The sequence below is a fragment of the Cydia splendana genome, chromosome 7, assembly GCF_910591565.1.
Source record: "Cydia splendana chromosome 7, ilCydSple1.2, whole genome shotgun sequence".
NCBI lineage: Eukaryota > Metazoa > Arthropoda > Insecta > Lepidoptera > Tortricidae > Cydia > Cydia splendana.
This window is the reverse complement of record NC_085966.1, coordinates 11,820,005-11,842,684: the sequence shown is the minus strand read 5'-3', so window position 1 is coordinate 11,842,684 and position 22,680 is coordinate 11,820,005. Positions and strand designations below refer to the sequence as shown.

The 22,680-nt window shown below is 38.8% G+C and overlaps 2 protein-coding genes across 2 annotated transcripts in view; both read left to right on the top strand.

The window, feature by feature from the left end:
• The window catches only part of LOC134792172 (cytochrome b5-related protein-like), a 526,347-nt gene that overhangs the window by 71,330 nt on the left and 432,337 nt on the right, over positions 1-22,680 (top strand). The gene's annotated exons all lie outside the window — the stretch shown is intronic.
• Positions 12,407-16,978, top strand: LOC134792339 (uncharacterized). Its single transcript, XM_063763608.1, has one exon. The coding sequence runs from the start codon at positions 12,407-12,409 to the stop codon at positions 16,976-16,978; it is 4,572 nt and encodes a 1,523-aa protein (XP_063619678.1).

Below are 22,680 nucleotides of genomic sequence, written 5' to 3'. Positions count from 1 at the left end.
TAAAAACGGAGTAAAAAAGGGACTAAAAAGGGACTAAATAGCCACTCATTCTTCAAGAACACGAAGACTAAGTCCTCTTTGACATGTTGGAGGTAATTTTTAAGCTTATATTACCTCCCGTTTTGGTGAAAAATAATAATTACTTAATAACTATTATTAAAATCTGTTTTGACTATTGATTTTAGTAACTACAAACATTTAGTTACTACTAGTTAAATGATCATATATGCTATACAATAAGGATTAATTGTACCAGCGACTTCTACATAAAAGACAAATTATAAATAACAGATAGAAGTAAACACACAAATTACTTATTATTATATAAACTAAAATCAACCTAAGAATAAGTTAATAAATATTATACCCCCCTCTGATTATCCCCCGGACCAAATGTGCCAAAAATACTGGCGCTGAATGGCCTGTGATGTGTTGGACAAGGAAAGAACCAGAGCGAGGGTCGCAGCCCCTTTCCCTTAAACGTCGCCCTATATCCTTAATAAGGGCTTTGGCCTCGGCACACAAAGACCCCGCCGTCCCAACGGCAACCGGGACAAAATCGTACACTTGTTTAAGGTTCACGTACTTGCTGTGATTAAACCTAGCAGCACTTTCAGCCGTTACACCTGCCTTGCCTCACACACGTGGCATCCCAAAGCAAGCTGCGGCCTAACAAGTGTAAGACCATCCGGTCTCTTACTGTCCAATCGACTTAGCCCCTGGGGCTCCATGATACATGGGTCGTTCGCTGACACCAAAGCTCGTCTTATTAAATCACTGCTATATAATTGTTACATATTAGGCTGCAACTTTTTCAAAAATAGACGCGTCAAGAGCGCTTACCTTCTTTCTAATGCAAAAAAAAACGAAGTATAGCTTTGGCAGCCGTACGTATTGTTCGATTGTTATTTTGTACCTAAATGTAGTATGTTCATTTATTTATGATACCTAACATAAACCAAACACCACAACACAACGGAAAAATAAACCTTTTTTTGATGTCAACTGAAATATCGAAAAATCGCTGCTCTAAACCTAAGCTTTTGCGACAGGCATTTTTTTATTTGATTATTTCGGAATTCGCATTCTGCACTACCTGTAGTAAAAACGAGACGCACGAGACGGTCGCTTTTTGACCAATTACAAGGCTTTGTTTGCAGCACCTTTTCTATTCTTTGCTGAGAGTTCCTGGCTGCTGCGTGAGATGAAAACGTAATAAGTAACTTCTGGCAAAACCAACAGTAAGTACGATATCATCATCATCTTCTTAATATTGTCCAATGGCACTCGAGAAAGCCTGAGTACCGGTCGGCAACCTAAACTAGTTTTACTAAACTGACTGCCATCTGACCTTCGGTTTCATCTCGATTTACGGGCAGTAAGGGGATTATAATACAAAAATTGTGTTGTTTGGTACTAGGTTTTAATATAGCGCAGTGACTACGCAGTGAAAGCATTTGTTCCGTTTATAAATACCGTAGTATGTATTTTCTATTGTCCCATGACCGTTGATTGTGTTATTCGTAAGCCAGACAAAGCGAGCTAAAAATAACCCGGTAAAGGTGAGTTCGTTTAACTCGCATACCGAGGGTTTCGTACAAACTTTTAATTATTTCAATCTGATGATGAATGATTTTTAACCAGAAGTATATGTCTGCCTAAGGCTCCGTGTCCTAGCTATAGTAGTTATTCAATTTGATGAAATTTAAATCATAATATCCAATTGAAACAGAGCTGTATATGTTCTGTTTCGTTTGTTTTAGGGTCATTCTCGCATTTCGTGCAAATCGGTATTATTTGCAATTTACCAAAAATGTGATGGTGTTTTCGAATATCTGTTAATGCAAGGTTGTAACATAGGACCTAAAGTATATTGGCCCGCCATGAACAATTCTAAAAAGGTGGTTATTTTCTTTATATTTACAATTAACCCCCACTATTCTCATTCCTCTCTGCATGTAACGCGTGAAGTTAAACTTTGACGTCCATTTGAACCTTAAGATACTAAAAATAGAAAACTTGTTGTTGGTTCAGTAAACAAGTAATTTAGTTATGTTTTATATCCTATAATATTATACGCTAAGAAATTAACAATAAAACTATACAGCTTTATAAGTGATGGTCCAAGCAATTTCTTCATTACCGACGCGAGAAATGGATTAGCTATATTTTGCTATATAGCAAGGGTATATAGCAATTCCCGCGGATACAACACATTGTTCGTCAGTCAGTTGGCCGCGTGCTACCATAGCGGTCGTCCGTATGTTGCTTTTGACGAAAATACCTACGTTCTCTCGTGTCGGGAAGGAGTGTGGTTCAGATAAATCGTCATCGCCATCTAGTGATATATACAGTAAGTACCAATTGTACATTATTAAAATTATACCTAATTGATGTGTTTTAGGGTTGCCTTTCGTGTGGCTTATTCTGCGAAATCAAGGTCTGATATCAACCGACCTAGGCGACGAAAACTTCCAAAACTTCATTCATATCTGTTTCATTCATTTCTTTTCCTTCCAATTTTGCCAGGGAAGGTAATGAACGAATTTAGAAGGTAATGATAATGTATTTGAGGCAGTGCATTTAATGGAAAGAGGGTTAAGTTATTATAAATAGAATGTTGGTATAAGCATTTAAAACTGTAAACTGTAATAATATATAGGGGAGCCCAACTGGTGATTTTTTGGATTTAACTAGAGCGCAGTAGATTAACATAATCTGGCGCTCTACATATAATACCAGACCGCACTCAAGGACTGTGCTGAGAAATTTGACATGTTACTAAGAGACTAAGTGAGTTGGAATCATCTGATACCTGTCGACGATAAGGTAGAGAACGGGGCAAATGTTTGGAATAAAGGGCAGAAACTACAGAAATATAAACACGGACCGATAAGCAATAATAGTGCCTCCGCCGTCAAAAGCGACAATTCCCAATCCGTGCGTGATAAATCTCAGAAAACTGATACCAGCCGTAAAAAGCGGTGTAAAATCCCTCTCAGGGCGGTGGACCATCGCAAGTTCATCCATCTGTGGAATATAGCTTGAGGATCGGAGGACATACGGGCATATCTGCTGTTATTCATGGTGCACTGTCGATGAACTTAAGCTCAAAGGGGACTCCAAGACTTTCAAAATAGGAGTACCCTCGACAATGTATGAATCCTGTTTATTTCCAACTATGTAGCCCGATAATCGTGGTCATTTCGTAAATCCAACGTCAATGGGAGTCAGACAAAAACCAACCAGTAATACTTAGTTCGGAATCCTGATTTGAAACCTTCACTGGATCTAATTTACCAAAATGTAAGGGGTCTTAACACCAAAGTAAGTTTTTCGTGCTTCTATGCTGTTGGTCCAGACTACTTAGGTACCTGCATAAGGGGTCTTAACACCAAAGTAAGTTTCTCGGGCTTCTATGCTGTTGGTCCAGACTACTTAGGTAGGTAGGATATATCTTAAAGGGGTGTTTAGAGCATTTGAATGGTCCAATACACTCCATGCTTAATCTGGTACCTACTCTCCACAAGTACATATCCTCACCATTGGAAGATTTCACGGATAAGACCGATCCCAAAGTCAAGGTATTCTTTTCTTTCAGTTTCAGCAAAGCTGTTTGAGTCCATACTCCATGGCACGTTGTCGAAACAAGTGAAACCATTATTCCTGTGCAACACTCAGCATGGTTTCAGACCGAAACGGTCTGTGAAAACTAACCTGACCTTGGTTGACACCATCTCAGAGCATCTGGATATGGGTATCCTGATAGACGTCCTGTATTATGATTTCCGAAAAGCCTTCAATCGTGTGGGTAACGATGTATTCCTACACAAACTAGACGCTATTGGGTTCAATCCACATTTGCTTAACATTTTTGCCAGTTATTTGCGTGATCAACCGCAGTACGCAACGACCAGCATGGCCACTTCGTACCAGAACCGTACCATACTCGTTCTGGTGACAGCCAAGGTTCAATCTTGGGGCCTTTCCTATTTGGAATAATGGTCAATGACCTGTCCTCGGTTATCCATAACGCTCGTTGTCTACTCTACGCCAACGATCTTAAATTGGTATATTGAGTTGAGAAGGAGGAGGATTGTAAGTTGCTGCAGGAGGATGTTTCATCTCTGTTCCAATGGAGTCGAGATAACAAACTGACTTTCAATGCGGCTAAGTTTCAAGTGTGTATTTTTAATCAAGCCCTATTTCCTACACATGCTCAATTTTTTCTTGGACCTGAGCCAATAGACTCTTAGATCAATAGACTCTTGTAATAACAAGAGTCGTCTCAGTAAAGGACCTTGCGGTCATATTCGATACGCGGCTAACATTTCACGACCATATCAAAGCACTTGGTACTGTAGCTTCAGTAGATTAGGCTTTGTCACTCGCAACGTCAGAGAATTCCGTGACCCTTGCCCCATAAAAGTTTTTTACAATGTTCTGGTCAGAAGCAAGTCGGAGGCGTCAGCATTAGCCTGGATCCCTTACGAGTCAACGTACATACTACTATTGGAAAAGGTCCAAAGGAATTTCCTTAGGGTGTATTACCAAAAAATATTTATTTTAGGAACCCTGGGCTTCATTTCTTTGGAGGTGAGGCACAACTTAAGCCTACTACTTTCAGCTTGTTGGGCTTTTCGTGGAGACTCTGGCTGCCTTGAACTAGTAGAGAGGCTTGTAAGACTTTTTGTACCGGACATTAGATATATAACCCTTAGGCTTCTCCTGGTGCATCTCCTGTTGACTCATGAGTGCTTGAGATTTTGCGAGTTTATGGATTGGCAGTCGAGTGTATTTGGATGTTAATTTTAAATTAAAGTATGTAGTTTCTCAGTGTGTTGGTGACAAGACTGATGTAGTGCTGTGTGATCATTAAATAAATAAACAATACGAAATACGTCTTCAATCACGTAAATTGTGCTTGACAATCGCTACAAGCTAGGTGGTAAATCATAAGTCGCGATTGTCAAGCCGGAGTATTTGTTAAGTCGGCTTGATCGTCTGCACAGCGCTTAAGACACGTGATTTTAATGTTGTTCATTATATTAATGGTGTTAATTTTCGTTAACTAAAGTTTTTTTATTGCGATTTCATAAGTTTGTTTCATTACCCTCCACTGATAAAATTACCATCCATGCCCATTTCATTACCAGCGCGCAGTTCATTACCACCAGTCTTATTAAATGAAAAGGAATAAGGTTACGAAGGTGCCTTTAGCATAAAAGTGTCAATAAATGAATCCACAATGCATGAAAACCCAAAAATCTACCATTTAAAAGAAAATTTACAAATCGAGAGAACATCACCGATTTGCACGAAATGAGAGAACGACCCTTTAAACCCAACAATATAAACTCTTTTGTACTATATCTTCAAATTTCAATAGCAAGTTTTGGATTATTCATTGATTAAACATTACAATAGGTTATTTTTATTGATATTAACACTGTGCCTTAGTTATGGTGGTAATTAGTAATTTACGGCCATATGTACTGCAAAACCTTGTACGATACACGTGCGAATAGGTAATTGGCAACTCGTGTCGATTTAAAACATTTCCTTCGGTCGTGTTTTAATTTATTGCGTATATCCTACTTTTCCCACTTGTGTCGTTGATGTATTATTGTTCCTTTAAAAATACATTATCAATCGATGTAAATAGCATCGCACGTGTATCGTACAACGTTTTACAGTACATATGGCCCTTTAAACTTTTGACATACGCACGAAAAGTGCTATCTACTGTAAAATACATTTCGGCATAAGTTTATTAAAACATTTTAAATTACATAAATAATTTAATGTTTTATTGTAACAAAATAGTCATGCGTTTAACTTATTACTCCAATCTGAAGCCAAGGAATTTCAGCTATTTTAATTCTAAAATATTTTCATTAATAAATGAAAGAGAAAATTCTTGACGAAAAATTTCATACTAAGGAATTGCTTACCAAAATATTATTTAATTTTACACGCCCTAATTCTCAAGCAGTCATCAAAGTTTCACGCTTTAACCCTCAAATGCATGACTTTTTCTTTTTGCCCGAAATTAATATATGTATCACATAATTGTTTGCCGATTCTAGGAAAAATAGTAAAAAAAAATATAACTTCGATTTTCACTGCGAAATCAGTGTTAGAAGTTGAATTGGCTAAATCATATTTATGTAAATATGTAATTTTCATTAATAGATATATGATGATTTTTTTTACTACCATTAGAAAGGTACACTATTTGTGATATACCTATGATAAAGTTTTTAAATATAAAATAATTACAAACCCCGAAAAGGTAGCAGATAAGCCATTATTACGAATAAAAAAAAAACCCCGAAAACACCGTTCAAAAACACATACAAAAAATTATCAACTTCTGGATTTTTCCAAGATTTCCGACTTTTCGTCTTAAAACGAATGTAATTTTTATAAATTGAAAATATTGCGTAAATTTAACCCTTAAATCATCACCCTACTACTTGACGTTTGGTATAAAGCAGCGTTCAAGAACGTAAGCCTTTTTTTTTTAAATCTGAGAGCTCTCTAATGCTTTGTAGACATTTGGCAACACTATGCATTTAAGGGTTAAACACACAATTCGATATTTCAATACACATCCCCGAATCAAAATATTCATATATTATACTTACACCGTTCCTATAGGTTGTGTAGGTATTTGTTATAAGCTATAACAATTATATGAATAAGTGGCGCAGAGTTACTTATGGCGATTGATTAGGATGAGTCCTTTCTTTTTAACTAAAACTGGGTTTCTTACCTTAAACAATTGCGCAGCAAAACATATGTATTAAAATTATTTTTACTCACGTTTTTTACGGAGCGACGGTGCAGTCGAAGCTCCTGTCGCACTAGGGCGGGAATGAGCACTTTCCGTGCCTATGTTGAAAGTTTAAAGGTCCATATGTACTGTAAAATGAAGTCAGATACACGTGCGACTAGGTAATTAGAACCTACTTTCCACACCTGTATCGTAAATAACTATTAAAACACTATTTGCTTGTTTTATATATAACTCCCCTGTTTGCGACTACAGTTAAAAACAATATACAAGCCCAGATAAGAATTTGACTACCGTTAATCGAGTAGAGATTTTGCGGAAATTTCTCTCCGTGGATTCTGTCGAATTTCTTGGATAGACGTTATTGGGAAACTTTTTCCATTATTTGAACAGGAAACGTTGTTAAATTGAACGATTGTGGCAATTTTACCCAAAATTCTTCGCTCACGATTTCGATATTTAAAAACCGCCATTAAATCTCAACTGTCATATAAATAGTACATTTCAATGCAAGTGTGGAATGTATGTTATTATATACGAGTCCCGCGATGTCTTTTATGAGCCGTAGGCGAATAAAAGACACGGGACAAGTAAATAATAACACTTCCACACGTACATTGAACGACGTTTTTCTACATGAGTTACACCTACAGTTACAAATTTTCCCTTGAACTTGAATGATATTGTATATTATACAGCACTATAAACTACGTTCAGCGTTGATTTACATTGCAAAATTAAGCACATTAACTCATTTCATACCAAAACACTCTTACAGTTGCAATTTAAGCTAATTATTATGATGCAACTAAATTTTAAGTGAAAATGGCGGGCACCGGTTTTACTTTTTACTTTTTCATTTTTTCTGTTAACGACAGCCAACGTGGCAATGATAGTTCCATTCAGCCAAATAATAAAATAGGTTTTTAGTGAAACATCGTATTATATAACGTTTTATTTATATAATAACTAATAAATATTTACTTTATATCTTGTAACAATACTTTTAGTACGTAATAAATGTTTAATGGCAAAATAAAAATTATATAAAGTTTTTGAACATCCAAACTCTTTGGTGTGGACGTTTCGATTACGGTCAGAATTAAATTTAAAAAAGCTGGAAAAGTAAAAAGCTTTAGTTCGCAAAAACCAACTTTGCGAACGCTAAACAGCTACGAAAAGTAGCACTTTTTGAGCAACTGTATTAAAAGGCGATTAGAGATCTACTTAGTTAATCTCTCAGCCCCGTTTAGGTTTTATTTTCACAACTATAACCTTTTCAAACCATAAGAGGTCGAGGGGTTGAAGAGGTCGTATTTCCATAGTAGTTTTATAATGACTTTTTAATATTTAGCAAAATGAATATTTCAGGCCGTTAATTAATCCTTTATTATGTTAGGTACCTATATTAATATTTGTTTTAAATTCATGTTGATAGTCCAGTAAAACAAAACCTTTGAGGCAGCCTCTGATACGGCCCTTTGTTCTACGAATACTTATATTGTGCGAGACTCACGCAATCAGTAGATCCCTTTTATTCCTTGGCCTATAGAATTTTCCTCATATGCCATATTTAATTTAACTCACTTTAATACCATCTACTGCTAATTTATTTACTGTGCATTTTTCAAACAAAACATTTACTAATTATGTTATAAGTCTACCAGTCACACTATTTTTAAGAAGAAGAAGAAGTGTATATGAAGTGAAAGTATCAAAAATTAGCCTCTTCCTATTGTTGTTTGGTTCCATAATAGAATTCGGAATTTAATTCAGACTATCTTTAAGAATGATGTTATTTTATGACGAAGGTCAGTAAGCAGGAGTCTGATTAATGTTCAAACGGGAATAAAGAAAATGAAGAGAATTCTATTACCTGCGGCCATGGGGCGTGCCAGGAATATGAAGGGGCGGCAATCTGTTCAGAGATAATACTTATGCTCAGTTATGTGAAAAATGAAAATTCATAGACTTTTCAGTACTTACATCATTTACCTACTTAAGGGGCCCACAGATTACCAGTTCGCCGGACGATATCAGCCTGTCAGTTGTTCGGAGCTGTCAAATTTTGCGCCGATATCGTCCGGCGGACTGGTAATCAGTGGGCCCCTTTACAAATTGTCTTCTATGTTCTTGTTAAAGTTAAATCCCGACCGAAACACGAAATTTTTCACCACACCAATGCGACGAAAAAACTAAGTGCAAAACATTACAAATCAAATCCCAATCAACGCTACCCTTCATCATCATTAATCATTCACTTAAAAGTCAATTCCACCTACTGGTGGAAATAACTCAAAATTTGCATCTAATTACTTTGCTACTCTTGTAGATGAAAGATTAGGTACTTTTTCATCAATTTCTGAAGAATCAAGAGAGCCTTTACAAGCTGGTGTAGTGAAAAGTAGTTTGTTTTCACCTAAGCAAAAGTTATGTATATCGTTCGCCGCCAGTTGAGGGACATAAATGCCGATTAGGATGTCAATTGTTCTAAGGTAGACAATATTTAAAAGATTTTAGATTTTATATTATTAAATTTAAGTAGTTGTTCACGTATTCAATGGAGGTATTGTGGAAATATTTTACATACATGTAGCATGGTAAAATATTATAGAGGAGCTCTTTAAGAAGAGTAACGTAAGACAACATTAATTAATTATGTTTTTTCTTGTCATTATAACTAGACCACGAGTAAATCTATCTACAAACACAATTTTATTACTTGGATATTTATACTTGAAGCGCCAACAAGGCAAAGCGAGCGGTAGCAAAAAAGGGCACATTAAGGAACTAGCCTCGAGGAAAAACCGACAAAAAACAACCAAGTAATTTAGTGAAGTGACGTAGATAGTCTTTGTACCTATTAAGGGAACTCTCGACGCGACAGATGCGGGTAAATGGCAATAACTTAATTAGGGCAATTATTGATGGGACGGTTTTAAGCCGATATTGCTTTTGTAATAATTTTTGACGCAAAAAGCAATTACCCAGAGCGCAACGATGAACAGACAGACAGAAATTTAATTTATCTTTTATTGTGTTTAATTAAAGTGTTCCGTAACCGAGTCATTTAAACACACAACTAACATTAAACGGTTTCATTTTAAAATATGAACTCTGACCTGTATTTTTTCCAGTAATGCTTACGAAACTTTCGAGAAAACTTATAAAATATGTAGAGTGTACTTGAAGACTTTTTTGTTTGTGTAAAAAAAGCTCTTCTCGCCTATAAACATAAACGGACTAGTTACAATACCATACGAGTAGGACATTATATGATATAGGATTTATACAGGAAGGACGTACCCAAATATAATACGATTAATTTAACGCATTCACTGCCACCGACCCGCTAGGTGGGTTCTCTGTCCGTAAGCGCTTTTTCCCGTGTTACCGGCTATTACGCTTGTAGCGTACTACCTCGCGCGGGCACTGAATGTGTTAAAATATACCTACCTAATCACTTATTTACCAAGTTATTTTTTATAACTCCTTTGACCCTATAATTATATTAATTAAATATCACGTTGTAATGTTACGTCGCTCCATGATATTGGAGCAGTGTAAAATGAAACGCCGAGATAAGACGGCGTGCTAAATAAGCTACGTATTCTGAAGAGGATCTGAGATTATACTCTTTGCCTACACTATTTTCCGTGCTCTTGCATAGATTTTCTCACAGCTATTTATCCGGTAAGTTGCTACTAAAAATGCTATTCAATTTCAGGGTTTTTGTGCTATCATCCTGAATGTTTTCCTAAATGAACGTTGACGCATTATGAAAAAATTAAGCAGCTATATTTTTATTGAATACAGAAACAGCTTAATCTAGTTGTTGTATGTATATTTAACCCTTTTCCAGGCCGCACCAATATACAAGGTATCCAAATATATTCCAATTAGGTAATCCAGCTTTGATGATTCAAATTAAAATCTAATTTGATCCTTAAATTTAATTGCTAAAGTTGAAATTCTATTGACGCGTATGTGGTCGATAAATCGTAATACGCCTGGAAAAGGGAAAAATAATATTAAGCTTAATTATACTCAACCCTAAATTTACGGACTATTTCTCATTAACTTATAATCTGTTTATTATTTATTGCACGCTGCCATGTTTCATCTTGATTATATTACGTTAAACCGTTAAAAGGCTTCAATTAATGAATAAGCTCATCCCTAACTAAATTTCCATGAAACGAACTAAGTAAGAAGACATTAAAGTGTTAAAGAGTCGTAAATCGCTTTAACGCTACGCCGGCTACTCGAGTCTTAAAGCAAAATATTCTGCAAATGACAGACAGAAGATAGCAATCTCATTAGCTCAGATTAGAATTTGTCTTAGAGTCTTAACATAATTTACGCACTAACACTGTTTAGGAGGAGTATAATTACCTAGTTATTAGAGTAAACTATACCAATGTTAACGCTCTCCGCTTATTGATTACCCCGTCAACCTTATATCATTATATCAAAGCATCAGTCAGTGGGAACTTTTCCACAAAAATATACCTAAGGTAAGCAAGAATGACAAAATTGCTAAGCACACTGTTGTGTTAAATTTGAACCTTATGCATGCCTGTTTAAGTATATTCCCGCCTTCTCTTTCTATTTATATCTGTCCTTTAGTCGCTTAATAAACCTGTACAAGATCACACGTCTTTCTCATTTATTTAAATACAAAAATCCAAAATAGTTAAAGTGAACCTTATTACAACCAACATATGGTCGCAATCGAACCGGATCAATAAATGCATCGGACACCGGCCGCCCGGCAACGAGAACAATAGCGAGCCGCATTCCAGAGATAAGGAGCCGCCAGATGCTAACGAATTGCACCTCAAACCTAATGAGTTTATTTGATTATTAACAAGTTTTATTGCAAAAAGTTATAACGACGTTTTATAGACTTGTACGTGAAATTGCAGTGTTTTATCGTTAACAATGGCTGAAAAACAAAAACAATTACTCGCCCTGCTTGAAGATAGTGCTACAGTGCTTCGGAAAACACAAGTTAACCTAAAGAAATGCCCTAAAGAGAGATTAACCAAGGGTTACATCGAGTCTCGGATTAAAATGATTGACGAATACTGGGCTACGTTTAACAACAGCCACCAAGAGTTAGTCAAGGCTACACCTACGGAGCAAAGGGGTGTTTTGCCGTATTTTTTGAACGAAGAGTTTTTTATTTACGAAGATTTGTACAACGTACTCAGAGGAGATTTGTCGGATAAACTTTCAAGTTTAGTGCAAGAGACTTTGATGGAAACTTCTGTTGCTAACTCAAGCTATGCTATGGCGGGAACACAAAACAACTTTGTACGTTTACCGCGGATCGAGTTACCTACTTTTAGTGGAAGTTATGAAGAGTGGCCCGCGTTCAAGGATTTATTCATTTCACTCGTGCATAACAACAAGATGTTAAGTGACGTACAAAGGCTACATTATTTGAAGACAAGTGTTACTGCCGAAGCGTCGTCGTTACTGAGGCACATTCAAATTACGTCTGATAATTATTCACAAGCATGGCTGATCCTGAATACAAGGTATGGCAACAAACGATTAATTTTGAACAATAATTTAAAGAAACTGGTTAACCAGCGTAAAATGACCACACAATCAGCTGCTCAACTGAAAGTACTCTTAGATACAACGTCAGAGTGTCTACATAACATTCAAAACCTGAATGTTTCTGTTGACTCTTGGGATCCACTTGTGATATTTTTGCTTGTTCAGAAATTGGACCCAGAGACGCATAAAGACTGGGAAGAGCATGCGTATAAGAGTGACTCTGAACCCTTACCGAAGTGGAACGATTTTAAGGAGTTTTTAGAGGCCAAGTTTCGTACGCTGGAACTACTGACGAATAATACAAAGGAAGTGAAGTCAAACAAGGAGCGAAGTACATGCCATGTTGCCACACCTACCTTTGAGAACAGGAATTGTGTTATGTGTAAAGAAAGTCATACATTATGTCACTGCAAGGAGTTTATCAAGATGGAACCTACGGAGAGAAGCGAATATGTCAAGAATAACAACTTATGTTACAACTGTCTAGTACCAGGGCATTCAGCATCAAAATGTCGAGTACCTGTGTCCTGTAGAATATGTCACCGACGTCATCACTCCCTTCTACATCAACTAAAGCAGACTGAGCCTGTGGCCCCTACGAGTCCCTCACAACCACTGGCTTCATCATTACATGTTGTAGAAGACATAGAAGAAGTGCAAGCAAACACAGTGATCGCGTTACATCTCAATACTAGACAGAAATCAGCACTACTAGCGACTGCTGTGGTGGAAGCAAGAAGCAATCAAGGTCACATCATTCCACTGCGCGCGCTAATAGACCAGGGTTCCGAAGAATCATTTATAAGCGAGAAAGCAGCTCAACTACTAAAGCTTGACCGACGACATGTAAGAGGAAGCATCACGGGCTTGGGTCCCATGAAAACAGAAATCAACCACGTCTGTGAGCTACAAATAAAATCACAGTGGGATAAAACATTTATCCTACCGGTTAAAGCTTATGTAATGTCGAAACAGCTGACCAAGAAGTTACCCAAAAAGCATATTGTTCAACAACCATGGCCTCATCTACAAGGATTACAGCTAGCGGATCCTAACTACAACAACTCGGGACCCATAGATCTCTTGCTAGGGGTCCGAGTATACGCTAGAATTCTGCAAGCAGACCTAGTCAAAGGTCCACCAGGTACACCGTGCGCACAAAGAACTGACCTGGGCTGGATTCTTTTTGGAGAGAGTGATAGCACACCACAAGAAGATTCTTACCTCGTCATGCACCATCAAGTCGATATAGAAGATACACTGAAGTCTCTATGGGAAATAGATCCAGACACTAAAAGAAAATACACCAAGGAAGAACAGCTATGTGAAGAAATATATGAAAAAACAGTCACTCGAAACCAAGAAGGAAGATACATTGTGAAGCTGCCATTTAAGACTGAGAATCCTAAAGTACTTGATGGCAATACAAAAGAAATAGCTACAAAGAGATTCATGCAACTAGAAAGAAGGTTTAAGCGTTCGCCGAACCTGAAAACAGAATACATAAAAGGTATTAATGATTACCTTGAAGAAGGACATCTAGAAGAAGTACCTGAAAGGGAAAAAGAAGATAAATCAGTATACCTACCACACCACGCTGTAATTCGCGAAGACAAAGAAACCACGCGCACGCGGATCGTATTTGACGCTTCCTGCAAAGGATCAAACAACGTCTCATTAAATGATGAACTGATGATAGGCCCACAACTACAAGATGACTTAAGAAATCTTTTAATGAGATGGAGACTGAAACGAGTTTGCTTCGTGGCAGATGTCCAGAAGATGTACCGCCAAATATTGGTAACAAAAGAGGACGCAAATTACCAACGCATTCTTTGGCGACAAGACGAGTCTGAAGAGTTAAAAGAATACCGTATGCTTCGAGTCACTTCCGGTACCGCTCCAGCTCCATACTTAGCGGTCAAGACACTTCAGAAGATTGCTATCGATGAAGAAGAGAAACAACTCGATAAACAAACAAACAACCACAACGAAGTGGCAATCAAAACAATAAAAGAAGACTTTTATATGGACGATATGCTGTCAGGGGCAGCAACCGCTGAGGAAGCTATTGCAATAGCTAAAGAAGTAACACGCATTCTGAAACAAGGCGGATTTCAACTCATGAAATGGTCCTCTAATAACATGAAATTTATGAAATCTATTGATGAAGATAAAAGATCAGCGAATGCACAGATGGAACTAAACCTTGATGGAACTATAAAGGCGCTTGGAATTGTATGGAACCTTGGTGCAGATCAATTTCAATACAACTTGTCACTATCACCAATGCCAAAGACTACAACTAAACGTGGGATATTATCAGATGTACAAAAGCTATTCGATCCACTAGGCTGGATCGCACCGAGTACTGTCATGGCGAAGATGCTAATGCAAAGGTTATGGCTTGAAAAGGTGTCGTGGGACGAATGCGTCAGCCCTGAGCTCGAAGAAGAATGGAAACAGATAAGAGATGATTTTGAAAATGTCAAAGATATAAAGATGGATAGATGGATTGGCACAACAGACTCGGAAGAAGAAAAGATACAGATACACGGATTTAGCGACGCATCTATGCGCGCATACGCTGCCGTCGTATATATAAGAGTTGAAAGCACGAACAAAATAACAACCAAAATCATCGCTGCACGAACGAGAATAGCGCCTTTGAAAACTATCTCCCTCCCACGCTTAGAATTATGTGGCGCTTTACTCCTGTCTAAGCTAATGAAACAGATTGGACAAGCGATGAGAATACCAACAACAAACATGTTCGCATGGACCGACTCTTCGATAGTAATCGCTTGGCTTTGTGGAGAACCTAATAGATGGAAACCGTTTGTAGCCAACCGCGTCGTAGAAATCGTCGAGAACCTGAACAACAAACACTGGTACCATGTGCAATCTAAAGATAATCCTGCAGATATCGCTTCAAGAGGGATGAAGCTGACCACACTTAAGAACTGCAATCTGTGGTGGAACGGCCCGAGCTGGTTATCTGAAAAAGAAATAAATATTAGTACACAAGAAGATTTCACAACAGATGAAGAAATAAAAGTACAGAAAATTCAAACTTACCTGAATATTGAAGACCTGGAAAAACAAGAAAAGGCATTGACTACACAATTTGGAGATTTTGATAACCTAACTGAACTACTTAAAAGTATTGTCTATTGCCTCAGATTCATAAAGTACAAGACATATCCAGATGATACTGATAAGGATATTACTACAATGGAATTACAAAACGCCATGAATATTTGCATAAAAAAGGTACAGCAAGAAGAGTATCAAGAAGAAATAGAACGCTTGACATCAAATAAACGAGTAAAAAGAAAGAGCTCCCTAAGATCCCTAGCCCCATACGTAGATGAAAACAAATTCCTCAGGGTGGGCGGTCGCCTCAGATATGCAAATATAGATGAAGACAGAAAGCATCCAATCATTCTGGGAAACAAGAACTCTTTAGTGCCACTTATAATTGCTGATGCACATACAAGAACGCTTCATGGCACTTTGGCTGAAATGCTATGCTACTTACGTTCTAAGTACTGGATATTACGAGCAAAGTCCTTAGTCAAAAGACACATACAGAAATGCCTTACTTGTGCAAAACAAAATGCTACGTCGAAACCGCAATTCATGGGAGATTTACCGGAGACGAGAGTCACTCCTTCGAGACCATTCCTACACAGTGGAGTAGACTTTGCAGGGCCATACCAGATATTGACATCCAAAGGCCGAGGAGGAAAAACTGTGAAGGCGTACATAGCTATTTTCATCTGCATGGCCGTCAAGGCAATTCATATTGAACTGGTTGGAGACCTTACCTCAGAAGCTTTCATAGCAGCATTCAAACGCTTTGTCGCTAGAAGAGGAAAATGTACTCACCTGTGGAGCGACCAGGGTAGAAACTTCGTAGGCGCTAACAAAGAACTTGTAGAAGCCTGGAATGAAGCTAAATTGAAATTTACCGGACCAATAGTAGAGACACTTGCTATCGAAGGCACACAGTGGCACTTCATTCCAGCTTACAGCCCTAACTTTGGTGGCCTTTGGGAAGCCGGCGTCAAATCCATAAAATACCATCTAAAGAGAGTTCTGACAACAAATTTGACGTTCGAAGAGATGACGACCGTACTTTCCGAGACCGAGGCTTGCCTGAATTCCCGGCCCCTATGTCCTATCGATAACTCAGACCCTGAAAACGCTGAAATACTCACCCCAGGACATTTCTTAATAGGTGAAGCCCCTATCGTTGTTCCAGCAGCAGATTATAAAGAATGTAAAATACATACCTTGTCACGCTGGCAACTCACGCAGAAACTGTTGGCAGATTTTTGGCGTCGATGGCAAGATGAGTACCTATCCAGACTGCAACAAAGACCTAAATGGCTGAAAAAAGAAAAAGAGTTTAAAATAGGGGACATAGTACTTATCAAAACTGATAACTTACCTCCAGGCAAATGGTCACTGGGCCGCATCATGGACAAACATCCTGCTGAAGACGGTTTTACTAGAGTGTACAGTGTTAAATCTGGTAGTGCTGTAGTGAAACGATCTATATCAAAATTATGTGCGTTGCCCGTTGATACTGAAACTTTGTAATGTCAATTTGATTGAAGTTAAATTGTACTATTGTGAAGTTATGAAAAGGACGTAAGTGTCCTTTTGGTGGGCGGTATGTTGTGTTAAATTTGAACCTTATGCATGCCTGTTTAAGTATATTCCCGCCTTCTCTTTCTATTTATATCTGTCCTTTAGTCGCTTAATAAACCTGTACAAGATCACACGTCTTTCTCATTTATTTAAATACAAAAATCCAAAATAGTTAAAGTGAACCTTATTACAACCAACACACACCTATAACCTAACGTTTTTCTAAATATATACAGGATGGTCCAAACCTTGACGTACAAATTTTTTTTTTATGTTAAAATGTTAGCCGATTTTTCGTAGTTTTCGAGTTATGATTTTTTAAACTTTTAACTTTTGTTATAAAATTCCGGGGTTCCCATACAGGGTGGCTAAAAAATAACTGCATTCCCATTGCCAGGGAGGTTTTGGGATTATACTGAGCAACAACAACTGAACAACAAAAGTTAAAAGTTTAAATACATAACTCGAAAACTACGAAAAATCGGCTAACATACATGGGGTACATTCTGATAGCCCACGACGAGAGGAATCTAAAAAAAATTTTTGGACGTCAAGGTTTGGACCATCCTGTATGTACTTATTGAAATGAAATGCGAGTTTCACGTTTTTAGGGTTCCGTACCCAAAGGGTAAAACGGGACCCTATTACTAAGACTTCGCTGTCCGTCCGTCCGTCCGTCCGTCCGTCCGTCCGTCCGTCTGTCACCAGGCTGTATCTCACGAACCGTGATAGCTAGACAGTTGAAATTTTCACAGATGATGTATTTCTGTTGCCGCTATAACAACAAATACTAAAAACAGAATAAAATAAAGATTTAAATGGGGCTCCCATACAACAAACGTGATTTTTGACCAAAGTTAAGCAACGTCGGTTACGTCGGGAGTGGTCAGTACTTGGATGGGTGACCGTTTTTTTTTTTGCTTTTTTTTTTTGTTTTTTTTTTATATGGTACGGAACCCTTCGTGCGCGAGTCCGACTCGCACTTGCCCGATTTTTTAATTAATGATTGGAGTCCCTGTTTGACCTTAAACTTTCTATTTGTCTAGAGTATGCTTAAATATTGCTTAATGAAATATGTATACTTCTATAGTTTTAACTTTCTACAAATGAAATAGGTAGGTATGAGCATTACATGAATGTAATTAAAAGAATTTTCACGCCACTGTTCGGAAATGTGGCAATAGATGGTCAAAAACCAAGCTGGAAAGTAGGCAATAGCTATAGCACCTGAACCACCACTACTACAATGTTTCATTGTTATTATCATCTGTCATTGGTGACGGTTCGCTACAGCAATGAGTATAATTTAAAACATAAAAATCAATAAAAGGTCTTTTATGGCGCAACTTTTTCCTTCAAAAATAAAATTAGGTTATTTATAGGACCAATTTCTTGTTTAAAAAAAAAAAGAAATATCCAAACCATACAGTTCTTTTTTTTTACAATTATCCATTCAGTTCACGCTTAAGGCGTTTTTTACTTTTGTAGCTGTTTGTGTGTTTTTTTTTTAGCAAAAACGCTTCTAAGTTTAGAGTCGGTTTGAAGCAAGTAACAGAAAAACGCCTCTTAAAAGTGATAAAAAAAGTAAAAAAGGCGGGATCTGAAAATACTTACTGAATTGGATAGTGTAAATTGTGTTTGACTAAAAAATACAAGAAACACGTATCTACGCTCGCTATAAAAATGAGTTCTTCTAGTGAAGAAAATTATATTCTTACGCTGACGCCTACCGAAATTCAAGAGACAGCACAGGCAGTGGCTAGTAATTTGCTACCAGAGAAATCGCGGGCTAGTACTTATAGTTATGCAAATGTTTTCTTATTTCCTCGCAGTAGTCGTGAAAAGCACTATGTAATGCCTCGGCCGTAAACGCTAAAGATGGACTCGTATTATTTGAGGGCCTCCACTAACGTGTCGGCCCTCAAACGACTCGTCCATCTTTTAGCGGTTGAAGAGGAGGGAATTTGGATAGCTAGAGGAAAATTAACAAAGCAGTCGACTTGATGCTATGGATTTATTTTGCGAACTGACATACAAAAATATAAACAGTCATACATACATCAGAATTTAAATATGCGAAAGCACACAAAACTAGGCAGACTAGATACAAAGTGGGACTTTATGCCTCTAATCTGACCAATTTTTTAGAAGGTCGACAACGATGACTAAGTCGCCAACAGTCAAGTCGTGCTCTCTGTTCTCCGCTATCTGGCGAGGTTGCATGGTTGGCAGAATTTATTTTACCCATCGGTTCCAAAAGTGGTCGGCCAATCTTAACGCCTTCCTCCAGTCAGCACGTCTTAAGAGGTCTCGGTCGTCAAGGGTTGCGGGCAGAACCTGGTTAGAGGATGAGCCAATCAGAAAATGAAAGGGTGTTAGGGTTTCCTGGTCTTCAGGGCCAACAGGGACATGAGTCAGAGGTCGAGAGTTTACAATTGCCTCCGCTTCTAGAAGGAGAGTTACTAGGACTTCGGGATTAGGCTCACTTTCACGTAATGTGGCATTCAGCGCGACTTTGACGGTGCGAATCAATCTCTCCCAGCATCCGCCGAAAAAAGGAGCAGCGGCAGGAATAAAGCTCCATTTTATTCCTCTATTGGCAGCAAAATCATAGACCTCGTGCTGATAAAATTCTCGTAAAATTCGGTCTGCACCAACAAAACATGTACCGTTGTCAGAATATACAGTATTGGGAGCGCCTCTCCTAGCAATAAACCGACGCAGGCTCATTATTGCGGAGTCAGCAGAAAGGGAATGTACAAGCTCCAGGTGAACGGCTCTGGATGTCATGCAGGTGTACAGTGCCACATAACGTTTCTCTTGTCTTCGACCGATCTTGGTGTTTATCGGGCCGAAATAATCTAACCCTGTGTATGTGAATGGGCGACGGTGATGAGCAAGCCGCTGAGGAGGAAGGTTTCCGGTCATCGGATTCATCGGTTTTGCTCTTTTGATGCGACAGAACAAACATTTGCTGGTGACGCTTCGAACAGTACTGCGCAGATGAAGAAGCCAATATTTTTGTCGAACCTCATTGACCACCATTTCATTGATTGCGTGTCCAGCCTTGCGATTGTAGAAATTGACCAATAAGCGCACTACTGGGTGTCGTCCATCTAGAATGATTGGAAACTTGATCTCGGAATCGACGTCTTCTACAGCAACGATTCTGCCAGCTAGGTGCAACAAATTGTCTGGCCCCATTCTGGGAGAAAGCTTCGCCAGGCGACTACTCTTTGGTATCAATTCTCCACGTTCTATTATTGGGATTTCGTCACTAAATGATTCAGACTGTACTTTCTTCAGTACGTGCCTTTCTGCGGCTTCCATAAGTTCCGCTGTCAGGGGGATTAGAGTGGTGGACGTAGGTGTATTCGTACGTTGACGAAGCCTAACATCGGTGCTAGGAGCAACGCGACCTACGCGATCTAAAGCCGAGCGAAATTTAGACGCAGCTTGCAAAACGCGAGCAGTAGCACGAAGTAATCGTAACCAGTCACTAAAACGACTGAAATCCGCGGTAATTGCCAGATGACCAACCACAAGTCCAGAAGTCTGCTTCCGCTCTTCCTGGACTATAGGCTGACCAGCTGGTTCAACAGGCCAATTCTCCGGTGGATCGAGGAGGAACGAGGGACCTGTAAACCATCGGTGGTTAGGATTAAGATAAAGCGGCTTAATCCTAGTGGCATCGTCCGCAACGTTCAAATCAGTTGGGACCCATTTCCAATCTTGCACGCACGTATTTTCTGTAATTTCTCCTCCGCGATGGGCCACAAAGGGTTTAAACGTTCGTGCGTCACTTCTAAGCCAACCGAGGACAGTTCTTGAATCTGTCCACAGGAAGGCTGGTTCGTAAAGGTTTTTTCTTATGAAACTCTTTAATAGTGACAGCAAGGCCAGAAGCTATCAAAGCGCCCTGCAATTCTAGACGAGGAATTGAAGTGGGCTTCAAAGGTGAGACTCTCGTCTTACTGGTGATGAGTGCGAGCTTGACTGTACCATCTGCATACAATAAGCGCCAATAAGCGACGGTGGCAAAGGCAAGCTCGCTTGCGTCCGCGAAAATGTGTAACTCCCTGTGTAGAGGTTCTCCATTGAGCTTGGCGTACCATCGTGGAATCCTAATTGTAGATACGTCAGACAGTTCCTTAAACCACTCGTTCCACTTTAAAATCTGTGATGGTGGAAAGGGTGTGTCCCAGTCAATATTGGATCTCCACGCCTCCTGAAGTAGTATACGCCCTTTGACCACTATTGGGCCCAACAAACCTAGTGGGTCGTATACTTTCATGAGGTGGGACAACACTTAGCGTTTATTAAAACTGCCCTGTAGTATGAGACCTTCTAATCCAGTCCTAAATCCGATAGTGTCCGAAATAGGATCCCATGAAACACCTAAGGCTCTGACGCTACTTGATTCACTACCAAGTGACATCTCACTAGGCTGGGCGGCGCGCAGTTCAGTCGGTACAAGACGCAATGCTCCTTGATCGTTAGAAATCCAGCCACACATTTCGAAACATGCGTTACGATGAATAGTCACAACATCGGATGCCATCTGTGCAGCCTCGGCAACATCGTCCAGGCTATCCAGGAAATCGTCCATGTAGGAACTATGGATACTTGCGTTGGCTGCCGCTGGATACGAATCTTGGTGTGACATAGCGTTTTTATGTTTAATGTACAACGCAGTAAAAGGACTGGACGATGCTCCAAAAATGACAGCTGTCATCCGATATTCTTTTAGAGGCGTTGTTTTCCTTGACTGAACGTCGCGCCATAAGAAACGTAGTGCGTCACGATCTTGTTCACGGATTTTTATTTGAGGAAACATTTCCTTAATATCAGCTGTTATGGCAACAGCGCCCTCTCTGAACCGAAATAAAATACCTAATAAATTTTCTAAAAGATCAGGTCCTTGAAGCAGCAACGAATTTAATGAAACACCCTGATTAGTCGCGGCTGCGTCGTGGACAACACGAAGTTTACGTTTTTGTGGATGGTACACGCCAAAATGAGGCAAATACCACTTTATTCTTGCGTTAATGTCACTTTGGTTAGGTTCAGAATCGGTTTTTAATTTATTTTTATTGTTGTTCACACTTGACAGCTTAATGTCAAAATTTGTTTCTGCTTTATTCGGACTGACTGTACTAGGTTGTATGTTATCAGGTAAGGTGTGAATTTTATTTGGATAATCGCCTAAATTGGTATCGCGTTTGAGATCAATGCTGGTGTTGACGCTTTTAGTGATAAGATGATTATAATAAGTGCCGGGATTGCACTCCTCAGCATAATTTTTAGCAATCATGTTAATCAATAAACTTTTTATACGCGTCAGCAAAGGCGGGCTCACGAATCATTCGCTTTTCGAGGCTCAAAAATCTTGATAAAGCTTGTGGGTAGCTATCGGGAACACACTGTATGTTGTCACGCCATGGAAGACCTACTTCATATACAATATCACTACCAGTCGGTAAGCGTGTAGTGGTAGCATCAAGAATCTCGACGGCACGGGAGTCTAGCTTGCTAAATAGAGTCTCGCGCTTACAGATACCAAGCGAGTCGAGTTTGTATTGCTCCTTTATCAGTGACTCCAGGCGTTCATTCTCAGAAGGTTCAGTGCGGTCTAACTGACAATGGTTGAC

Bases quoted from the DNA above. Each gene is read 5' to 3' on its own strand.
- LOC134792339 (XM_063763608.1), top strand. From the start codon at position 12,407: ATGACCACACAATCAGCTGCTCAACTGAAAGTACTCTTAGATACAACG.